At 43.6% G+C, this 21,980-nt stretch overlaps 1 protein-coding gene across 5 annotated transcripts in view; it reads left to right on the top strand.

Annotated features, from left to right (window-relative positions):
* Window positions 1-290: 290 nt before the first annotated feature.
* LOC110516753 (speckle-type POZ protein-like A) overlaps window positions 291-21,980 on the top strand; it is a 72,106-nt gene continuing 50,416 nt past the window's right edge. Inside the window, exons 1-5 of one of the 5 annotated variants that reach the window (XM_036973567.2) lie at window positions 291-783; window positions 2,012-2,107; window positions 21,027-21,147; window positions 21,617-21,738; window positions 21,874-21,980. The exon at window positions 21,874-21,980 is cut by the window's right edge and continues 45 nt beyond it. In XM_036973567.2, the coding sequence (XP_036829462.1) occupies window positions 21,070-21,147; window positions 21,617-21,738; window positions 21,874-21,980 (307 nt within the window). In that variant the 5' untranslated portion in view covers window positions 291-783; window positions 2,012-2,107; window positions 21,027-21,069. Of the gene's footprint in view, window positions 784-2,011; window positions 2,169-21,026; window positions 21,148-21,616; window positions 21,739-21,848 lie in introns of those variants that run through there. The other 4 variants (XM_036973566.2, XM_090230520.1, XM_090230519.1 and 1 more) reach the window with 4 other exon arrangements.

Below are 21,980 nucleotides of genomic sequence, written 5' to 3'. Positions count from 1 at the left end.
CCTCCTTACTCCATTTGCACACACTGTATATAGATTTTTCTATTGTGTTATTGACTGTATTTTTGTTTATCCCATGTGTAACTGTTGTTTTTTGTGGCACTGCTTTTCTTTATCTTGGCCAGGTCGCAGTTGTAAACTTGTTCTCAACTGGCATACCTGGTTAAATAAAGGTGAAATATATATATATATATCTTTTTTTTTTAAATATGACAAATTAGTCATTTTCCCTCCACTGAGTGATGCCGCGTTCAAAACAACTGGTAACTCTGATATCTCCGAATTCCGACTTCAGTGCGTCCAAAACTATTGGGAACTCGGAAAAAGCGAAATCCGACTGGGAAAATTTTGATTTGAACGGTCGGTCATCCAACTCGGAATTCCATCTCGGGAACTCTGGTCTCTTTCTTGAGCTCCAACTTTCCGACCTGAAGATCACTGACGTCATGACTTGACCTTGTATTGTTCCGAGTGGCCAGTTGTTTTGAAAGCGGCACGAGGGCTGAGCAGGCTAAAACACACCACAGAAATCACCTGCTGATGACACCAGGAAGTTTGCCATTTCCGCGCACGCGTTGTCTGCAGGGAGAAGCTAGCTGATCTGCCGCCACCACACAAAGCTACAACTAGCCTAGCATGGTAGACTTTGAAAAACATATAGCTATAAATCTTGCGTATCTAGAATGTTTCAAACGCAGTTTTACATTGTTTAGCAAAAATAACTGATGGTGAAATGAACGGCTGAGATACGATTCGTTGCATTTAGTGGAAGCATGGAAATGAAAGGTTCGTAGTAAAAAAAATATTATTTTTTCCCATTTCCCCTAGCTAGCTAACCTTTTCCATTAGAATAAGCATTTTGTTGGACCCTAACCATAAAACATTATTATCGAACCAGTCGTGTTGTTCAGTTACCAATCATTGTGTTTGCATTTGAGCATCTGTAACTAGTGTACTAGTGGTTGGTACCAGTGTTTCCCAGAATGTGCTGAGGCGCCTTTGTTTCGAAGCCTGATTTTGACCAATCAGATTAACAGTGATTTTAAAGCTGCTGTTAGCTAGCCAGGCCTGGTCAAACATAACAACAGTGATTTTAAAGCTGCTTTTAGCTAGCCAGGCCTGGTCAAACAGCCAGCGTTAGCTAACGCGGCTAACTACACTTCCCAGTTGGCCATTAGTTGTGCCACCGTGTTATTGTTAACGTTAAGTTAGTCAACCAGTTATTTAGTTGGAGTTTTGATAGCTATCTCGCAGAGGAATCAACTATTTTCGACGTGAGCTAGCGTGCTATGCTACAGTACATAGTCATAGTACAGCTTCGCCAGTTTACCAAACATTTATCAAGCTAGCTAGTTTAACTAGTTTAGAGGGCAGTCTAGATAGCTATTTTGAATCTAGCTAATTTAACGTTAGCTAGCCAACACAAACCACCGATAAAGATGACATCTTCTGGCTGCATATTGTCATATTGTACGTTTGTCCTAAAACAAAAGGATGAACAAAGATAAACTATCCGGCTATATTGTTAGCTGACATGTCAGTAAGGACAAGAGACCGGTCCTTAGCTGGCTAGCTACTTTTGTTTGGAAGATGTGGCACTTATAAAGCAAACTATTTCTCACTGTTCACCAACTGACATTCATAAAAGCTTTTAGCTACAATTATGTTTTATGTGGGATCCCAGGTAAACATTAAGTGAACATTTTGAGAGCTAACATCCAGTAACTTTAGCTAGCTAGCTTGCTCCAAAACATCAGACTACAGCTGTGTCATTTGACAAGTCCTACATGCTTCTAAGAGATATGACGAGATATATGGAATATTATTATATATCTATATATCTTATTCTGCCATTATTTATGTTGGTTATTATCAGGGTGTTGGTTGATCTGTAGCCATGTCAGGACACTGCTGCTTTTTCAAAGTAACTTATTTTTCAGGCCCAGATGACAAAAGGGTTTATTTTTTATTTGTCCCAACAAGTGTCTAATTGTTGGTTATGTTCTTTCCTCAGAGTGGGATCTCCAGACAGCACCATGAAGCAGTCAGTGATAACCTAGGTCCAAGGGAACTCTGATCTCTAACCATTACTTTGATCACCTGTCCTGAGGTGCGTACATGGGATTCCCATCAATAGCATGAAATATAAGCATTCCTATCAACATCTGCTGGTGAGTACAGTACAAGTTCGAAAGGTCTGTTTTCTTACCAACTTAACGCCATGATAGAAACGTAGTGGATATGTTACAATGCATATCAAGTTATTCATAGTCTGGTGGATTTTGTATTATATCATCACCAGTCAACATATGAAGGGTTGGGGATGATGGGTGTGTTTTGTTGTCCTCACCAGTCTACATATGAAGGGTTGGGGATGATGGGTGTGTTTTGTTGTCCTCACCAGTCTAAATAAGAAGGATTAGGGATGACGGGTGTGTTTTGTTGTCCTCACCAGTCTACATATGAAGGGTTGGGGATGACGGGTGTGTTTTGTTGTCCTCACCAGTCTAAATAAGAAGGATTAGGGATGACGGGTGTGTTTTGTTGTCCTCACCAGTCTAAATAAGAAGGATTAGGGATGACGGGTGTGTTTTGTTGTCCTCACCAGTCTAAATAAGAAGGATTAGGGATGACGGGTGTGTTTTGTTGTCCTCACCAGTCTAAATAAGAAGGGTTAGGGATGACGGGTGTGTTTTGGTGTCCTCACCAGTCTAAATAAGAAGGATTAGGGATGACGGGTGTGTTTTGTTGTCCTCACCAGTCTAAATAAGAAGGATTAGGGATGACGGGTGTGTTTTGTTGTCCTCACCAGTCTAAATAAGAAGGGTTAGGGATGACGGGTGTGTTTTGGTGTCCTCACCAGTCTAAATAAGAAGGATTAGGGATGACGGGTGTGTTTTGTTGTCCTCACCAGTCTAAATAAGAAGGATTAGGGATGATGGGTGTGTTTTGGTGTCCTCACCACTCTAAATAAGAAGGATTAGGGATGACGGGTGTGTTTTGTTGTCCTCACCAGTCTAAATAAGAAGGATTAGGGATGACGGGTGTGTTTTGTTGTCCTCACCAGTCTAAATAAGAAGGATTAGGGATGACGGGTGTGTTTTGTTGTCCTCACCAGTCTAAATAAGAAGGATTAGGGATGACGGGTGTGTTTTGTTGTCCTCACCAGTCTAAATAAGAAGGATTAGGGATGATGGGTGTGTTTTGGTGTCCTCACCAGTCTACATATGAAGGGTTGGGGATGATGGGTGTGTTTTGGTGTCATCACCAGTCTACATATGAAGGGTTGGGGATGATGGGTGTGTTTTGTTGTCCTCACCAGTCTACATATGAAGGGTTGGGGATGATGGGTGTGTTTTGTTGTCCTCACCAGTCTAAATAAGAAGGGTTAGGGATGATGGGTGTGTTTTGGTGTCCTCACCAGTCTAAATAAGATGATGGGTGTGTTTTGTTGTCCTCACCAGTCTAAATAAGAAGGATTAGGGATGACGGGTGTGTTTTGTTGTCCTCACCAGTCTAAATAAGAAGGGTTAGGGATGATGGGTGTGTTTTGGTGTCCTCACCAGTCTAAATAAGATGATGGGTGTGTTTTGTTGTCCTCACCAGTCTAAATAAGAAGGATTAGGGATGACGGGTGTGTTTTGTTGTCCTCACCAGTCTAAATAAGAAGGATTAGGGATGATGGGTGTGTTTTGTTGTCCTCACCAGTCTAAATAAGAAGGATTAGGGATGATGGGTGTGTTTTGTTGTCCTCACCAGTCTAAATAAGAAGGGTTAGGGATGATGGGTGTGTTTTGGTGTCCTCACCAGTCTAAATAAGATGATGGGTGTGTTTTGTTGTCCTCACCAGTCTTAATTAGAATAGTATGCCTGGGCAAATAAGAAGCAAGCAGAAGTTTGAAAGTTTCAGTTGTCACAGGGCAGCTCAACATCAGTGTTGTCTTCCAGAGCTGTTGAGACATGAAACACAGCTAGATGATGATGAGACTGTTGAGACGAGACTGTTGAGACGAGACTGTTGAGACGAGACTGTTGAGACGAGACTGTTGAGACGGGGCTAGTGTTGTCTGGGGGCTAGTGTTGTCGCCACACCGGCAGTCATGAGTCACTGGTGTCAAATTCCACTTGACCGTTAACTAGGATTCTCCAAAACTGCACTCTGATGGTCATTATTAGCCTACCAAATGTACTGACATCATTGCAAATGCAGAGACACAGAGGTTCTTCGGTTTATAGTAAATCTATGAGGTCTTTGATTATGAAATACTATAGATCAACAAGAAGTTGATGCTAGATAGCAAACAATGCCCGAAAAGCCTTTGTGCAAACAAACTTACAGAAGTAATCAAGGCACTCTCATATAGTGGAAAAATGTAAAAGCCTATATGTTTTACGGCTTATGCATGGCAAGAATAAAAATTAAAGAACACAGACGTGTTGTGTCTACAACAGCCTTCATCAGGGTGTCAAAGAATAGGGGTGGACAAAGTATTCACACTCCTTGGCTTTTTCCACATTTTGTTACAAGGTGGGATTAAAATAGATTTAATTGTAAAAAAAAATAATAATTGAACGATCAACACAATACTATGTAGTGAAAGTGGAAGAAAAATTCGAAAATGTATTAAATATTTATGAAATATATAACGCTAATATCTTGATTACATAATTATTCCTACCCCTGAGTCAATACCTGTTAGAATCACCGTTGGCAGCGATTACAGCTGTGAGTCTTTCTGGGTAAGTCTCTAAGAACTTTGCACATCTGGATTGTACTATATCGGCACATTATTCTTTAAAAAATATTCAGGCTCTGTCATTGCTAGGTGGCCATTTTCAAGTCTTGCCATAGATTTTCACGCCAGTTTAAGTCTAAACCGTAACTAGGCAACTCAGGAACATTCAACGCCATCTTGGCAATCAACTCCAGGGTATATTTGGCATTGTGTTTTAGGTTATTGTCCTGCTGTAAGGTGAATTTGTTTCCCAGTGTTTGTTGGAGTGCAGAATGAACCAGGTTGTACTCTTAAGATGTTGCCCTAGCTTAGCTCTATTCCATTTATTTTTATCCTAAAAATCTCCCTAGTCCTTTCCGATGACGAACATACCCATAATATAACGCAACCACCACCGTGCTTGAAAATATGGAGTGTGGTGCGAAGTGATGTGTTGGATTTGCCCCAAACATAATATTTATTCAGGACATAGTTCATTTCTTTGCCACATTCTTTGCAGTTTTACTTTAGTGCCTTGTTGCAAACAGGAGGCATGTTTTGGAATATTTGTGTTCTGTACAGGCTTCCTTCTTTTCACTCTGTCAATTAGGTTAGTATTGTGGAGTAATGTTGTTGATCCATCCTCTGTTTTCTCCTATCACAGCCATTGAACTCTGTTTTAAAGTCACCATTGGCCTCATGGTGAAATCCCTGAGCGGTTTCCTTCCTCTCTGGCAACTGAGTTAGGAATGAAACCTGTGTCTTTGTAGTGACTGGATGTATTGATACCCCATCCAAAATGTAATTAATAACTTCACCATGCTTGAGTAGCCTGGCCGGTAGGAGGGTAGCCTGGCCCGTAGGAGCTTTGGGCCAGTAACCGAAAGGTTGCTGGATCGAATCCCCAAGCTCACAAGACAAAAATCTGCCGTTCTGCCCCTGAGCAAGGCAGTTAAGCCACTGTTCCCCTGAGCAAGGCAGTTAAGCCACTGTTCCCCTGAGCAAGGCAGTTAAGCCACTGTTCCCCTGAGCAAGGCAGTTAAGCCACTGTTCCCCGGGCGCCATTGACGTGGATGTTGATTGTAAGGCAGCCCCCCGCACCTCTTGGAGGGGTTGGGTTAAATGTGGAAGACACATTTCAGTTGAATGAATTCAGTTGTACAACTGACTAGGTATCCTCGTTTCCCAAAGGGATATTCAATGTCTACTTTAAAAAAAATATATATATATATATATATATATTTTATACACATTTACCAATCGGTGTGCTTTGTGAGGCATTGGAAAACCTCCCTGGTCTTTGTGGTTGAATCTGTTAGAAATTCACTGCTTGACTGTGGGACCTTACAATTATCTTTGTGTGGTAGTCATTCAAAAATCATGTTCAACGCTATCAAAATGTAATTTATTTATGTAGCCCTTCGCACATCAGCTGATATCTCAAAGTGCTGTACAGAAACCCAGCCTAAAACCCCAAACAGCAAGCAATGCAGGTGTAGAAGCACGGTAGCTAGGAAAAACTCCCTAGAAAGGCCAAAACCTAGGAAGAAACCTGGAGAGGAACCAGGCTATGAGGGGTGGCCAGTCCTCTTCTGGCTGTGCCGGGTGGAGATAATAACAGAACATGGCCAAGGTGTTCAAATGTTCATAAATGACCAGCAGGGTCAAATAATAATAATCACAGTAGTTGTCGAGGGTGCAGCAAGTCAGGTGCTATTGCTTTTCATTTTTAATTAATTTGTAAAAATGTGTAAACATAATTCCACTTTGACAATAGGGGGTATTTGTGTTACTAGCCTACACACCTCAATTTCATCCATTTTTATTTTCAGCCCATAACACAACATTTGGAGAAGTCAAGTGGTGTGAATACTTTCTGAATGCACTGTATATCCCAACTCTCACAGGAATTGACTCAATTCATTACCATATATATCTGATAAAGTGAAAAAACACATTCAAGATAAACAAAATAATAGGGATCGTCAACAGGGGCATTGCGTGTTGTGTTCCATGTCATGCTAGTGTAGTTGCATTTTATACCACGTCTATAATTTAACGCATTTGCCACTAGAAATGTGTTAATTTGTACGTAGAAGTAGCTTGCAAGTTTACTAGATAGCTACAGTAGTTGCTGTGTAAACCAGACTTTTTAGTATAGCAAACCAAACCATCAGTCCTAGCTTGCCATTATGAAAATCAAATTCAACAATGGGTTAGGGCTAACCCTAACTCTAACCCAATGCCAATAATGTTTTCAATTTGAATTTTACTTTCAAAAGCAGCTCAAACATAGAAATGGAAAACTGATCTGACAGGTGCAGGATAATGGTCCATTCAAAATCCAAACAAATTTCACACTTATATTATTTTGTATATGGAAAGACAAGATTTAATTGAGAATATTCTGATGGATGAAAATATTATCTTGTGAATAATGCCCAGCGGGTGCAGTCTAAGGCAAGAAACAGTTCATGCATTTTTTTTGCCACTTCTTCAAATCATAGTCGCATGCATTATGTAGTCTAGCCCATAGACCTATATGTTTTGATACGGTTGGTATCGCTACTAAAGTGGCCAAATCTGCAAAGGTAGCCTATAGGCCCAAGACGTTTCGGTTTTGTTCACCTGCGTTAGAATACCTCATGATAAGCTGTAGACCACACTATTTACCTAGAGTTTTATTTATCTGTATTTTCCGTAGTAATCTAAAAGGCCATAAGCAAACAAGAAAATGCTCCTAGTGGCCAGTGACTTTAATGCAGGGAAACTTAAATATTTTTTTACCTAATTTCTACCACATGTGCAACCAGAGAGGGAAAAAATAGACCACCTTTCCTCCACACACAGCGATGCATACAAAGATCGCCCTACATTTGGCAAATCTGACCATAATTCTATCCTTCTGATTTCTGCAAAAACTAAAGCAGGAAGTACCAGTGACTCGGTAGTCAGATGACGCAGATGCTAAGCTACAGAACTATTTTGCTAGCACAGACTGGAATATGTTCCGGGACTCATCAGATGGCATTGAGGAATACACCACATCAGTCATTGGCTTCATCAGTAAGTGCATTGATGACATTGTCCCCACAGTGACCGTACGTACAGTTGAAGTTAACATACATCTTAGCCAAATCCATTTAAACTCAGTTTTTCACAATTCCTGATATTTAATCCTAGTAAAAATTCCCTGCCTTAGGTTAGTTAGGATCACCACTTCAAATCAAATCAAATCAAATTTTATTTGTCACATACACATGGTTAGCAGATGTGAATGCGAGTGTAGCGAAATGCTTGTGCTTCTAGTTCCGACAATGCAGTAATAACAAGTAATCTAACTAACAATTCCAAAACTACTGTCTTGTACACAGTGTAAGGGGATAAAGAATATGTACATAAGGATATATGAATGAGTGATGGTACAGAGCAGCATAGGCAAGATACAGTAGATGGTATCGGGTACAGTATGTACAAATGAGATGAGTATGTAAACAAAGTGGCATAGTATAGTATAAAGTGGCTAGTGATACATGTATTACATAAGGATACCGTCGATGATATAGAGTACAGTATATACGTATGCATATGAGATGAATAATGTAGGGTAAGTAACATTTATATAAGGTAGCATTGTTTAAAGTGGCTAGTGATATATTTACATTTCCCATCAATTCCCATTATTAAAGTGGCTGGAGTTGAGTCAGTGTCAGTGTGTTGGCAGCAGCTACTCGGTGTTAGTGGTGGCTGTTTAACAGTCTGATGGCCTTGAGATAGAAGCTGTTTTTCAGTCTCTCGGTCCCAGCTTTGATGCACCTGTACTGACCTCGCCTTCTGGATGATAGCGGGGTGAACAGGCAGTGGCTCGGGTGGTTGATGTCCTTGATGATCTTTATGGCCTTCCTGTGACATCGGGTGGTGTAGGTGTCCTGGAGGGCAGGTAGTTTGCCCCCGGTGATGCGTTGTGCAGACCTCACTACCCTCTGGAGAGCCTTACGGTTGAGGGCGGTGCAGTTGCCATACCAGGCTGTGATACAGCCCGCCAGGATGCTCTCGATTGTGCATCTGTAGAAGTTTGTGAGTGCTTTTGGTGACAAGCTGAATTTCTTCAGCCTCCTGAGGTTGAAGAGGCGCTGCTGCGCCTTCTTCACGATGCTGTCTGTGTGAGTGGACCAATTCAGTTTGTCTGTGATGTGTATGCCGAGGAACTTAAAACTTGCTACCCTCTCCACTACTGTTCCATCGATGTGGATAGGGGGGTGTTCCCTCTGCTGTTTCCTGAAGTCCACAATCATCTCCTTAGTTTTGTTGACGTTGAGTGTGAGGTTGTTTTCCTGACACCACACTCCGAGGGCCCTCACCTCCTCCCTGTAGGCCGTCTCATCGTTGTTGGTAATCAAGCCTACCACTGTTGTGTCGTCCGCAAACTTGATGATTGAGTTGGAGGCGTGCGTGGCCACGCAGTCGTGGGTGAACAGGGAGTACAGGAGAGGGCTCAGAACGCAACCTTGTGGGGCCCCAGTGTTGAGGATCAGCGGGGAGGAGATGTTGTTGCCTACCCTCACCACCTGGGGGCGGCCCGTCAGGAAGTCCAGTACCCAGTTGCACAGGGCGGGGTCGAGACCCAGGGTCTCGAGCTTGATGACGAGCTTGGAGGGTACTATGGTGTTGAATGCCGAGCTGTAGTCGATGAACAGCATTCTCACATAGGTATTCCTCTTGTCCAGATGGGTTAGGGCAGTGTGCAGTGTGGTTGAGATTGCATCGTCTGTGGACCTATTTGGGCGGTAAGCAAATTGGAGTGGGTCTAGGGTGTCAGGTAGGGTGGAGGTGATATGGTCCTTGACTAGTCTCTCAAAGCACTTCATGATGACGGATGTGAGTGCTACGGGGCGGTAGTCATTTAGCTCAGTTACCTTAGCTTTCTTGGGAACAGGAACAATGGTGGCCCTCTTGAAGCATGTGGGAACAGCAGACTGGTATAGGGATTGATTGAATATGTCCGTAAACACACCGGCCAGCTGGTCTGCGCATGCTCTGAGGGCGCGGCTGGGGATGCCATCTGGGCCTGCAGCCTTGCGAGGGTTAACACGTTTAAATGTCTTACTCACCTCGGCTGCAGTGAAGGAGAGACCGCATGTTTTCGTTGCAGGCCGTGTCAGTGGCACTGTATTGTCCTCAAAGCGGGCAAAAAAGTTATTTAGTCTGCCTGGGAGCAAGACATCCTGGTCCGTGACTGGGCTGGGTTTCTTCCTGTAGTCCGTGATTGACTGTAGACCCTGCCACATGCCTCTTGTGTCTGAGCCGTTGAATTGAGATTCTACTTTGTCTCTGTACTGGCGCTTAGCTTGTTTGATAGCCTTGCGGAGGGAATAGCTGCACTGTTTGTATTCGGTCATGTTACCAGACACCTTGCCCTGATTAAAAGCAGTGGTTCGCGCTTTCAGTTTCACACGAATGCTGCCATCAATCCACGGTTTCTGGTTAGGGAATGTTTTAATCGTTGCTATGGGAACGACATCTTCAACGCACGTTCTAATGAACTCGCACACCGAATCAGCGTATTCGTCAATGTTGTTGTCTGACGCAATACGAAACATGTCCCAGTCCACGTGATGGAAGCAGTCTTGGAGTGTGGAGTCAGCTTGGTCGGACCAGCGTTGGACAGACCTCAGCGTGGGAGCCTCTTGTTTTAGTTTCTGTCTGTAGGCAGGGATCAACAAAATGGAGTCGTGGTCAGCTTTTCCGAAAGGGGGGCGGGGCAGGGCCTTATATGCGTCGCGGAAGTTAGAGTAACAATGGTCCAAGGTCTTTCCTCCCCTGGTTGCGCAATCGATATGCTGATAAAATTTGGGGAGTCTTGTTTTCAGATTAGCCTTGTTAAAATCCCCAGCTACAATGAATGCAGCCTCCGGATAAATTGTTTCCAGTTTGCAGAGAGTTAAATAAAGTTCGTTCAGAGCCATCGATGTGTCTGCTTGGGGGGGGATATATACGGCTGTGATTATAATCGAAGAGAATTCTCTTGGTAGATAATGCGGTCTACATTTGATTGTGAGGAATTCTAAATCAGGTGAACAGAAGGATTTGAGTTCCTGTATGTTTCTTTCATCGCACCATGTCACGTTAGTCATAAGGCATACGCCCCCGCCCCTCTTTTTACCAGAAAGATGTTTTTTCCTGTCTGCGCGATGCGTGGAGAAACCTGTTGGCTGCACCGCTTCGGATAGCGTCTCTCCAGTAAGCCACGTTTCCGTGAAGCAAAGAACGTTAGTCTCTGATGTCCCTCTGGAATGCTACCCTTGCTCGGATTTCATCAACCTTGTTGTCAAGAGACTGGACATTGGCAAGAAGAATGCTACTTTATTTAAAAAATGTGAAATGTCAGAATAATAGTGATTTATTTCCTTACATCCTCCAGCATGACCGGTTTGGCGGTGGGTCAGTCATGGTGTGGGGTGGCTTTTCTTTGGGGGGCCGCACAGCCCTCCATGTGCTCGCCAGAGGTAGCCTGACTGCCATTAGGTACCGAGATGAGATCCTCAGATCCCTTGTGTGACCATATGCTGGTGCGGTTGGCCCTGGGTTCCTCTTAATGCAAGACAATGCTAGACCTCATGTGGCTGGAGTGTGTCAGCAGTTCCTGCAAGAGGAAGGCATTGATGCTATGGACTGGCCCGCCCGTTCCCCATACCTGAATCCAATTGAGCACATCTGGGACATCATGTCTTGCTCCATCCACCAACGCAACGTGGCGTTGCACCACAGACTGTCCAGGAGTTGGCGGATGCTTTAGTCCAGGTCTGGGAGGAGATCCCTCAGGAGACCATCCGCCACCTCATCTGGAGCATGCCCAGGCGTTATAGGGAGGTCATACAGGCACGTGGATGCCACACACACACTACTGAGCCTCATTTTGACTCGTTTTAAGGACATTACATCAAAGTTGGATCAGCCTGTAGTGGGGTTTTCCACTTTCATTTTAACCTGTTAGAGCTCTAGGGGCGCTATTTCATTTTTGGATAAAAAACGTTCCCGTTTTAAGCGCGATATTTTGTCACAAAAAGATGCTCGACTATGCATATTCTTGACAGTTTTGGAAAGAAAACACTCTGAAGTTTCAGAATCTGCAAAGATTTTGTCTGTAAGTGCCCCAGAACTCATTCTACAGGCGAAACCAAGATGATGCATCACCCAGGAATTAGCAGAATTTCTGAAGCTCTGTTTTCCATTCTCTCCTTATATGGCTGTGATTGCGCAACGAATGAGCCTACACTTTCTGTCGTTCGCCCAAGGTCTTAGCAGCATTGTGACGTATTTGTAGGCATATCATTGGAAGATTGACCATAAGAGACTACATTTTCCAAGTGTCCGCCTGGTGTCCTGCGTCGAATTCGGTGCGCAATTGCCAGCTGCTTCTACTTTACCATTTGATTCAGGGGAGAAAGCATGTGTCCAAGAACGATGTATCAATGAAGAGATATGTGAAAAACAACGTTTGCCATGTTTTCAGTCGATATTATGGAGTTAATTTGGAAAAAAGTTTGCGTTTTGAGGACTGAATTTATGGATTTTTTTTGGTAGCCAAATGTGATGTATAAAACGGAGCTATTTCTAATACACAAGGAATCTTTTTGGAAAAACTGAGCATCTGCTATCTAACTGAGAGTATCCTCATTGAAAACATCAGAAGTTCTTCAAAGGTAAATGATTTTATTTGAAGGCTTTTATGTTTTTGTTAATGTTGCGTGCTGGATGCTAACGCTAATGCTAACGCTAAATGCTAACGCGAAATGCTAACTCTAGCTAGCTACTTTTACACAAATGATTGTTTTCCTATGGTTGAGAAGCATATTTTGAAAATCTGAGATGACAGTGTTGTTTACAAAAGGCTAAGCTTGAGAGATGGCATATTTATTTCATTTCATTTGCGATTTTCATAAATAGTTAACGTTGTGTTATGCTAATGAGCTTGCTGATAGATTTACACAATCCTGGATACAGGGGTTTTTTCATAGCTAAACGTGACGCAGAAAACGGAGCGATTTGTCCTAAACAAATAATCTTTCAGGAAAAACTGAACATTTGCTATCTGAGAGTCTCCTCATTGAAAACATCTGAAGTTCTTCAAAGGTAAATTATTTTTTTGAATGCTTTTCTGTTTTTTTGTGTAAATGTTGCCAGCTGAATGCTAATGCTAAATGCTACGTTAGCCATCAATACTGTTACACAAATGCTTGTTTTGCAATGGTTGAGAAGCATATTTTGAAAATCTGAGATGACAGTGTTGTTAACAAAAGGCTAAGCTTGAGAGCAAGCATATTTATTTCATTTCATTTGCGATTTTCATGAATAGTTAACGTTGCGTTATGGTAATGAGCTTGAGTCTGTATTCACGAACCCGGATCCGGGATGGGGAGATCAGAAAGGTTAAGTGTGACTCCAAATCCAGACCTCCATGGGTTGATACGTTTGATTTCCATGGATCATTTTTGTGATTTTTGTTGTCAGCACATTCAACTATGTAAAGAAAAGTATTTAACCTGTAGTGACGCCTAGCCTGTGAACGGGACGTTATCATCATCTGATACTAATTAGCACAACGCAACGGACAAATCTTCCTAGAAAATCTTCCTATTCGTGAAAATCACAAGCAAAATATTTTGGAACACAGCTTAGCCTTTTTTAAATCACCCTGTCATCTCAGATTTTCAAAATATGCTTTACAGCCAATGCTAGACAAGCATTTGTGTAAGTTTATCATAGCCTAGCATAGCATTATGCCTTGCTAGCAGCAGGTAAACTTGTCACGGAAATCAGAAAAGCAATCAAATTAAATTGTTTACCTTTGATGAACTTTGGATGTTTTCACTCACGAGACTCCCAGGTAGACAGCCAAAGTAGATTTTTCCCCAAAATATTATTTTTGTAGGCGAAATAGCTCCGTTTGTTCTTCACGTTTGGCAGAGAAATCGCCCGGAAATTGCGGTCACCACAACGCCGAAAAATATTCCAAATTAGCTCCATAATATCGACAGAAACATGGCAAACGTTGTTTAGAATCCACCCTCAAGGTGTTTTTCTAATATCTATTCGATAATATATCCGTCGGGACAATAATTTTTTCTCTAGGACCGATTGGAGTAATGGCTACCTCTGCACTTTACGAGAGAATCTCTCTCGGAGCCACCATGTGACCACTTACGCAATGTGCCCCCGATACGGCCATTCTTCAACAGAAATGCGTAAAACTACGTCACAATGCTGTAGACACCTTGGGGAATACGTAGAAAGCGTAAGCTCGTTGATGGTACATTCACAGCCATATAGGGAGTCACGCAGCGCTTTCAAAACCTGGGGCACTTCCGGATTGGATTTTTCTCAGGCTTTCGCCTGCAACATCAGTTCTGTTATACTCACAGACAATATCTTTACAGTTTTGGAAACGTTAGTGTTTTCTATCAAAAGCCGTCAATTATATGCATATTCTAGCATCTTTTCCTGACAAAATATCCTGTTTAAAACGGGAACTTTTTTTTTCAAAAAATAAAATACTGCCCCCTAACACCAAGAATAAGAATAAGAATATTTAATTCATTCAGATCTAGGATGTGTTATTTTAGTGTTCCCTTTATTTTTTTGAGCAGTGTACATCCACAGGTATACCTCCAATTGACTCAAATGATGTCAATTAGCTTATCAGAAGCTTCTAAAGCCATGACATAATTTTCTGGAATTTTCCAAGCTGTTTAAAGGCACCGTGAACTGAGTGTATGTAAACTTCTGACCCACTGGAATCGTGATAGATGATTTCACTTAAAATTCACTGTGTCTAAGCAATTGTTGGAAACATTACTTGTAGATGTCCTAACCGACTTAACAAACTATAGTTTTGGCAACAAGACATTTGTGGAGTGGTTGAAAAACGAGTTTTAATGACTCCAAGGTAAGTGTATGTAAACTTCTGACTTCAACTGTACACCAACCAAAAGCCATGGATTACAGGCAACATCTGCATTGAGCTAAAGGGTAGAGCTGCCACTTTCAAGGATTGTGACACTAACCTGGATGCTTATAAGAAATCCCACTATGCCCTCCGATAAACCATCAAACAGCGTCAATACATAACTAAGATTGAATACTACTACACCGGCTCTAATGCTCGCTGGTTGTGGCAGGGCTTGCAAACTATTACGGGCTACAAAGGGAAGCCCAGCCGCCAGCTGCCCAGTGACATGAGCCTGCCAGAGGAGCTAAACTATTTATATGCGTGCTTCAAGGCATGCATTGGCCAACAAGCTGTTCCAGACTACTATGTGATCACGGTCTCCATAGCAGACATGAATAAGACCTTTAAACAGGTCAACATTCACAAGGCCGCAGGGCCAGACGCATTACCAGGACATGCACTCAGAGCATGCGCGGACAAACTTGCAGGTGTCTTTACTGACATTTTCAAGCTGTCCCTGACCGAGTCTGTAATATGTTTCAAAAAGATCACCATAGTCTTTGTGCCCAATTACTACCGACCTGTAGCACTCACGTCTGTAGCCATGAAGTGCTTTGAAAGGCTGGTGTTGGCTCACATCATCGGCATTATCTCAAACACTAGACCAATTCTAATTCGCATACCAACCCAACAGATCCACGGATGATGTAATCTCTATTGCACTCCACACTGCCCTTTCCCACCTGGACAAAAGGAACACCTGCGTCAGAATGCTGTTCATTGACTACAGCTCAGCGTTCAACACCATAGTGACCTCGACTCATCACTAAGCTAAGGACCCTAGGACTAAACACCTCCCTCTGCAATTGGATCCTGGATTTCCTGACGGGCTTCCCCAAGGTGGGAAGGGTAGGCAACATCTGCCACACTGATCCGCAACACGGGGGCCCCTCGGATGTGTGCTCAGTCCCCTCATGTACTCCCTTTTCACCCACGACTTTGTGGCCAAACACGACTCCAACACCATTATCATTATCTGTGATCAAGCCTGAGACAGCCTATAGGGAGTTCAGAGACCTGGCAGTGTGGTGCCAGGACAACAACTTCTCCCTCAAGGTGATCAAGACAAAGGCTGATTGTGGACAACTGGAAATGGATGGCTGAGCATGCCACCATTCACATTGACGGGGCTGCAGTAGAGCAGGTCGAGAGCTTCAAGTTCCTTGGTGTCCACATCACCAACAAACTACCATGGTCCAAACTAGAGGTCGACGATTAATGGGAATGGACGATTAATGGGAATGGACGATTAATTAGGGCCGATTTCAAGTTTTCATAACAATCGGAAATCTGAATTTTTGGGCGCCGATTTTATTTATTTTTTATTTTATTTTACACCTTTATTTAATCTTTATTTAACTAGGCAAGTCAGTTAAGAACACGTTCTTATTTTCAATGACGGCCTAGAAACGGTGGGTTAACTGCCTCGTTCAGGGGAAGAACGACAGATTTTCACCTTGTCAGCTCGGGGGATCCAATCTTGCACCTTTACAGTTAACTAGTCCAACGCAATAACGACCTGCCTCTCTCTCGTTGCACTCCACAAGGAGACTGCCTGTTACGTGAATGCAGTAAGCCAAGGTAAGTTGCTAGCTAGCATTAAACTTATCTTATAAAAAAACAATCGATCATAATCACTAGTTAACTACACATGGTTGATATTACTAGATATTATCTAGCGTGTCCTGCGTTGCATATAATCTGACTGAGCATACAAGTATCTAAGTATCTGACTGAGTGGTGGTAGGCAGAAGCAGGCGCGTAAACATTCATTCAAACAGCACTTTCGTGCGTTTTGCCAGCAGCTCTTCGTTGTGCATCCAGCATTGCGCTGTTTATGACTTCAAGCCTATCAACTCCCGAGATGAGGCTGGTGTAACCGAAGTGAAATGGCTGGCTAGTTACCGCGTGCTAATAGTGTTTCAAACTTCACTCGCTCTGAGCCCTGGAGTGGTTGTTTCCTTTGCTCTGCATGGGTGACGCTGCTTCGATGTGGTGGCTGTTGTCAATGTGTTGCTGGTTCGAGCCCAGGGAGGAGCGAGGAGAGGGACGGAAGCTATACTGTTACACTGGCAATACTAAAGTGACTATAAGAACATCCAATAGTCAAAGGTTAATGAAATTCAAATGGTATAGAAGGAAATAGTCTTATAATTCCTATAATAACTACAACCTAAAAAGTCTTACCTCGGAATATTGAAGACTCATGTTTAAAGGAACCACCAGCTTTCATATGTTCTCATGTACTGAGCAAGGAACTGATACGTTAGCTTTCGTACATAGCACAAATTGCGCTTTTACTTTCTTCTCCAACACTTTGTTTTTGCATTATTTAAACCAAATTTAACATGTTTCATTATTTACTTGAGGCTAAATTGATTTTATTTATGTTTTATATTAAGTTAAAATGAGTGTAGAAAAGGCCCATGGAGTTGGTGGAATAATCCTTTAATTAATTGCCATTTACTCAGCTGGGCCAGGGGTGCTTTAATTAGGTCAGGTGGAAATGTCAGACAGATCTCAACTCCATAAAAGGAGGAAATTGCCATCGCCTGATCTCGCTGCTTTCTCATGCTCAACTCCATCTGATCCAGAAGTTCTTTGCATCCATGAATCCACCACAGACTACTCAGTAAATATACCACTTTATGGTTAAAGGAATTCCTGCCTCAGTCTCATCCATTCCTCTGTCAACTGACACGTGACCACATGTTCACCTTCACTGTCAGTCATCCTACCTGTCCAGCTACCCACACAGATTCCACTAATCTTAAAATGAGTGTTCATTCAGTATTGTTGTAATTGTCATTATTACAAATAAAATAAAAATCGTCCGATTTAAATCGGCTTTTTTGGTCCTCCAATAATCGGTATCGGCGTTGAAAAATCATAATTGGTCCAAATGTGAGATTTTTGTGAGTGAAGGAAAAGCATATGTGGGAACTCCTTCAAGACTGTTGGAAAAGCATTTCAGGTGAAGCTGGTTGAGAGAATGCCAAGCGTGTGCAACGCTGTCAAAGGGTTGCAACTTTGAAGAATCTAAAATATGAAATATATTTATGTAACACTTTTTGGTTACTCCATGATTGTACTGTATTACCTGGACTAATCTGTTCCCCTGCACATTAACTCGTTACCGGTACCCCCTGTATATAGGCTCGGTAATATCTTAGTGTTAATCATTTCTACATAAAATAAAACGTTTCTTAATGGTCACATGGTTAGCAGATGTTAATGCGAGTGTAGCGAAATGCTTGTGCTTCTAGTTCCGACAATGCAGTAATAACCAACGAGTAATCTAACCTAACAATTTCACAACTACTACCTTATACACACAAGTGTAAAGGGATAAAGAATATGCATGTAAACATATATGAATGAGTGATGGAACAGAGCGGCATAGGCAAGATACAGTAGATGGTATCGAGTACAGTATATACATATGAGATGAGTAATGTAGGGTATGTAAACATTATATTAAGTGTCATTGTTCAGTGGCTAGTGATACATTTTTCACATCAATTTCTCCATTATTAATGTGGCTGGAGTTGAGTCGGTATGTTGGCAGCAGCCACTCAATGTTAGTGATGGCTGTTTAACAGTCTGATGGCCTTGAGGTAGAAGCTGTTTTTCAGTCTCTCGGTTCCTGCTTTAATGCACCTGTACTGACCTCGCCTTCTGGATTATTTTTATTTATCCGTTATTTTACCAGGTAAGTTGACTGAGAACACGTTCTCATTTGCAGCAACGACCTGGGGAATAGTTACAGGGGAGAGGAGTGGGATGAATGAACCAATTGTCAATTGGGGATTATTAGGTGACCGTGATTGTTTGAGGGCCAGATTGGGAATTTAGCCAGGACACCGGGGTTAACACCCCTACTCTTACAATCAGTGCCATGGGATCATAAATGACCTCAGAGAGTCAGGACACCCGTTAAACTTCCCATCCGAAAGACAGCACCCTACACAGGGCAGTGTCCCCAATCACTGCCCTAGGGCATTGGGATATTTTAGACCAGAGGGAAGAGTTCCTCCTACGGGCCCTCCAACACCACTTCCAGCAGCATCTGGTCTCCCATCCAGGAACTGACCAGGACCAACCCTGTTTAGCTTCAGAAGCAAGCCTGCAGTGGTATGCTGCTGGATGATAGCGGGGTGAACAGGCAGTGGCTCGGGTGGTTGTTGTCCTTGATGATCTTTATGGCCTTCCTGTGACATCGGGTGGTGTAGGTGTCCTGGAGGGCAGGTAGTTTGCCCCCGGTGATGCGTTGTGCATACCTCACTACCCTCTGGAGAGCCTTATGGTTGTGGGCGGAGCAGTTGCCGTACCAGGCGGTGATGCTCTCGATTGTGCATCTGTAAAAGTTTGTGTGCTTTTGGCGACAAGGCAAATTTCTTCAGCCTCCTGAGGTTGAAGAGGTGCTGCTGCGCCTTCTTCACGACCCTATCTGTGTGGGTGGACCAATTCAGTTTGTCTGTGATGTGTAAGCCAAGGAACTTAACTTACTACCCTCTCCACTACTGTCCCGTCGATGTGGATAGGGGGGTGCTCCCTCTGCTGTTTCCTGAAATCCACAATCATCTCCTTTATTTTGTTGACGTTGAGTGTGAAGTTATTTTCCTGACACCACACTCCGAGGGCCCTCACCTCCTCCCTGTAGGCCGTCTCGTCGTTGTTGGTAATCAAGCCTACAACTGTAGTCGTCTGCAAACTTGATGATTGAGTTGGAGGCGTGCGTGGCCACGCAGTCGTGGGTGAACAGGGAGTACAAGAGAGGGCTCAGAACGCACCCTTGTGGGGCCCCAGTGTTGAGGATCAGCGCGGTGGAGATGTTACCTACCCTCACCACCTGGGAGCGACTCATCAGGAAGTCCAGTACCCAGTTGCACAGGGTGGGGTCGAGACCCAGGGTCTCGAGCTTGATGACGAGTTTGGAGGGTACTAGGGTGTTAAATGCTGAGCTGCAGTCGATGAACAGCATTCTCACATAGGTATTCCTCTTGTCCAGATAGTGCAGTGTGGTTGCGATTGCGTCGTCTGTGGACTTGCTGGGGCGGTAAGCAAATTGGAGTGGGTCTAGGGTGTCAGGTAGGATGGAGGTGATATGGTCCTTGACTAGTCTCTCAAAGCACTTCATGATGACGGAAGTGAGTGCTGCGGGGCGGTAGTCATTTAGCTCAGTTACCTTAGCTTTCTTGGGAACAGGAACAATGGTGGCCCTCTTGAAGCATGTGGGAACAGCAGACTGGGATAAGGATTGATTGAATATGTCTCTAAACACACCAGCCAGCTGATCTGCGCATGCTCTGAGGACGCGGCTAGGGATGCCGTCTGGGCCTGCAGCCTTGCGAGGGTTAACACGTTTAAATGTTTTACTCACGTCTGCTGCAGTGAAGGAGAGCCCGCAGGTTTTGGTAGCAGGCCGTGTCAGGCACTGTATTGTCCTCAAAGCGAGCAAAGAAGTTGTTTTAGGCTGTGTGGGTGCAAGACATCCTGGTCTGCGACGGGGCTGGTTTTCTTTTTGTAGTCTGTGATTGACTGTAGACCCTGCCACATACCTCTATGTCTGAGCCATTGAATTGCGACTCTTTGTCTCTATACTGATGCTTAGCTTGGTTGATTGCCCTGTGGAGGGAATAGCTATGCTGTTTGTCTCTGGTCATGTTTCCGGTCACCTTGCCTGATTTTAAAAGCAGTTGTTCGTGCTTTCAGTTTCGCGCGAATGCTGCCATCAATCCACGGTTTCTGGTTGGGGAATGTTTTAATAGTTGCTGTGGGTACTACATCGCCAATGCACTTGCTAATAAACTCGCTCACCGAATCAGCGTATTCGTCAATGTTGTTTTTTGACGCAATGCGGAACATATCCCAGTCCACGTGATCGACGCTATCTTGAAGCGTGGAATCAGATTGGTCGGACCAGTGTTCAACAGACCTGAGCACGGGAGCTTCCTATTTTAGTCTCTGTCTATAGGCTGGAAGCAACAATATCAGGACCTAACATAAGGAAGATTCAGAATTATCATTCTGTTCTGAAAGACTACATTTTCTTTATCATGTTTCTTTAGACCTTTGTGAAGGTGTAAGTCATTTTAAATAGATTTAGACTTTTTATAATGTAGATGTTCCGAAGTTTTGCATCAGCGGCTTGTGTGCGTGGAAGCCAGTGCTGGTGGCCCAGTCTGATGTGGTAATGGAGTGCTGGTGGCCCAGTCTGATGTGGTAATGGAGTGCTGGTGGCCCAGTCTGATGTTGGGTTGAGAAGGTGTTTTAGTCTTAACTGCTCCTCTGCTCCCCTGTAGGAAAGGTTAAGTGTTAAGGCTGCTGCTGAGGGGGAAGCTGGCCATGTCACGGGTTCCTACCCCTCCTCCACCAGGGGACATGTCTACTGGACCTGTGGCAGAGAGCTGGTGTTACACACAGGTAGGGGTGCCTGTTTCTGCCCGCCTCTGTCGGTCTGCCCGCCTCCTGTCGGTCTCCTCCTGTCGGTCTGCCCGCCTCCTGTCGGTCTGCCCGCCTCCTGTCGGTCTGCCCGCCTCCTGTCGGTCTGCCCGCCTCCTGTCGGTCTGCCCGCCTCCTGTCGGTCTGCCCGCCTCCTGTCGGTCTGCCCGCCTCCTGTCTGTCTGCTCGCCTCCTGTCTGTCTGTTTGTCTGTTTGCCCGCCTGTCTCCTGTCTCTCCGCCCCACTCTGTCTGGATGCCTGCCCACTGTCCGCCCATGGCAGAAATCTTGGGTAGATTAGTTCACTAGGTCTGCCTATCACCATTGATTGTTTGGCTTTATATTTCATTTTGGCATTTTTCTCTTTCTGTATTAATGTTTTATTTTAGCTTGTCAACAGGCTGTCTTTTGAAATGGATGGAAGCGTTGTGATTGTTGCCTTTTTGTTTCAGGTGAAAGTAGTCAAGTTCTCCTACATGTGGACCATCAACAACTTCAGTTTCTGTAGAGAGGAGATGGGGGAGGTCTTAAAGAGTTCCACCTTCTCATCTGGACCCAACGACAAGATGAAATGGTAAACTTTATTAACATTTACTGTGTTACTACTGTCACCAATTCATTATAGCGTCAATGCTTTATGTCAGGAAACTTGTGGGTAATTATGACTGGATCTGGCTGTACCAGGAGAAATGTTCTGTTTCCTGCCCAGGTGTCTGAGAGTCAACCCAAAAGGACTGGATGATGAAAGCAAAGATTATCTGTCGCTGTATTTACTACTTGTTAGTTGTCCAAAAAGTGAAGTCAGAGCAAAGTTCA

The sequence above is a fragment of the Oncorhynchus mykiss genome, chromosome 3, assembly GCF_057628025.1.
Source record: "Oncorhynchus mykiss isolate SJ-2025 chromosome 3, ASM5762802v1, whole genome shotgun sequence".
In the NCBI taxonomy this organism is placed as follows: Eukaryota; Metazoa; Chordata; class Actinopteri; order Salmoniformes; family Salmonidae; genus Oncorhynchus; species Oncorhynchus mykiss.
The sequence above is the reverse complement of the archived record's forward strand: the minus strand, read 5'-3'. Positions and strand labels throughout refer to the sequence as shown.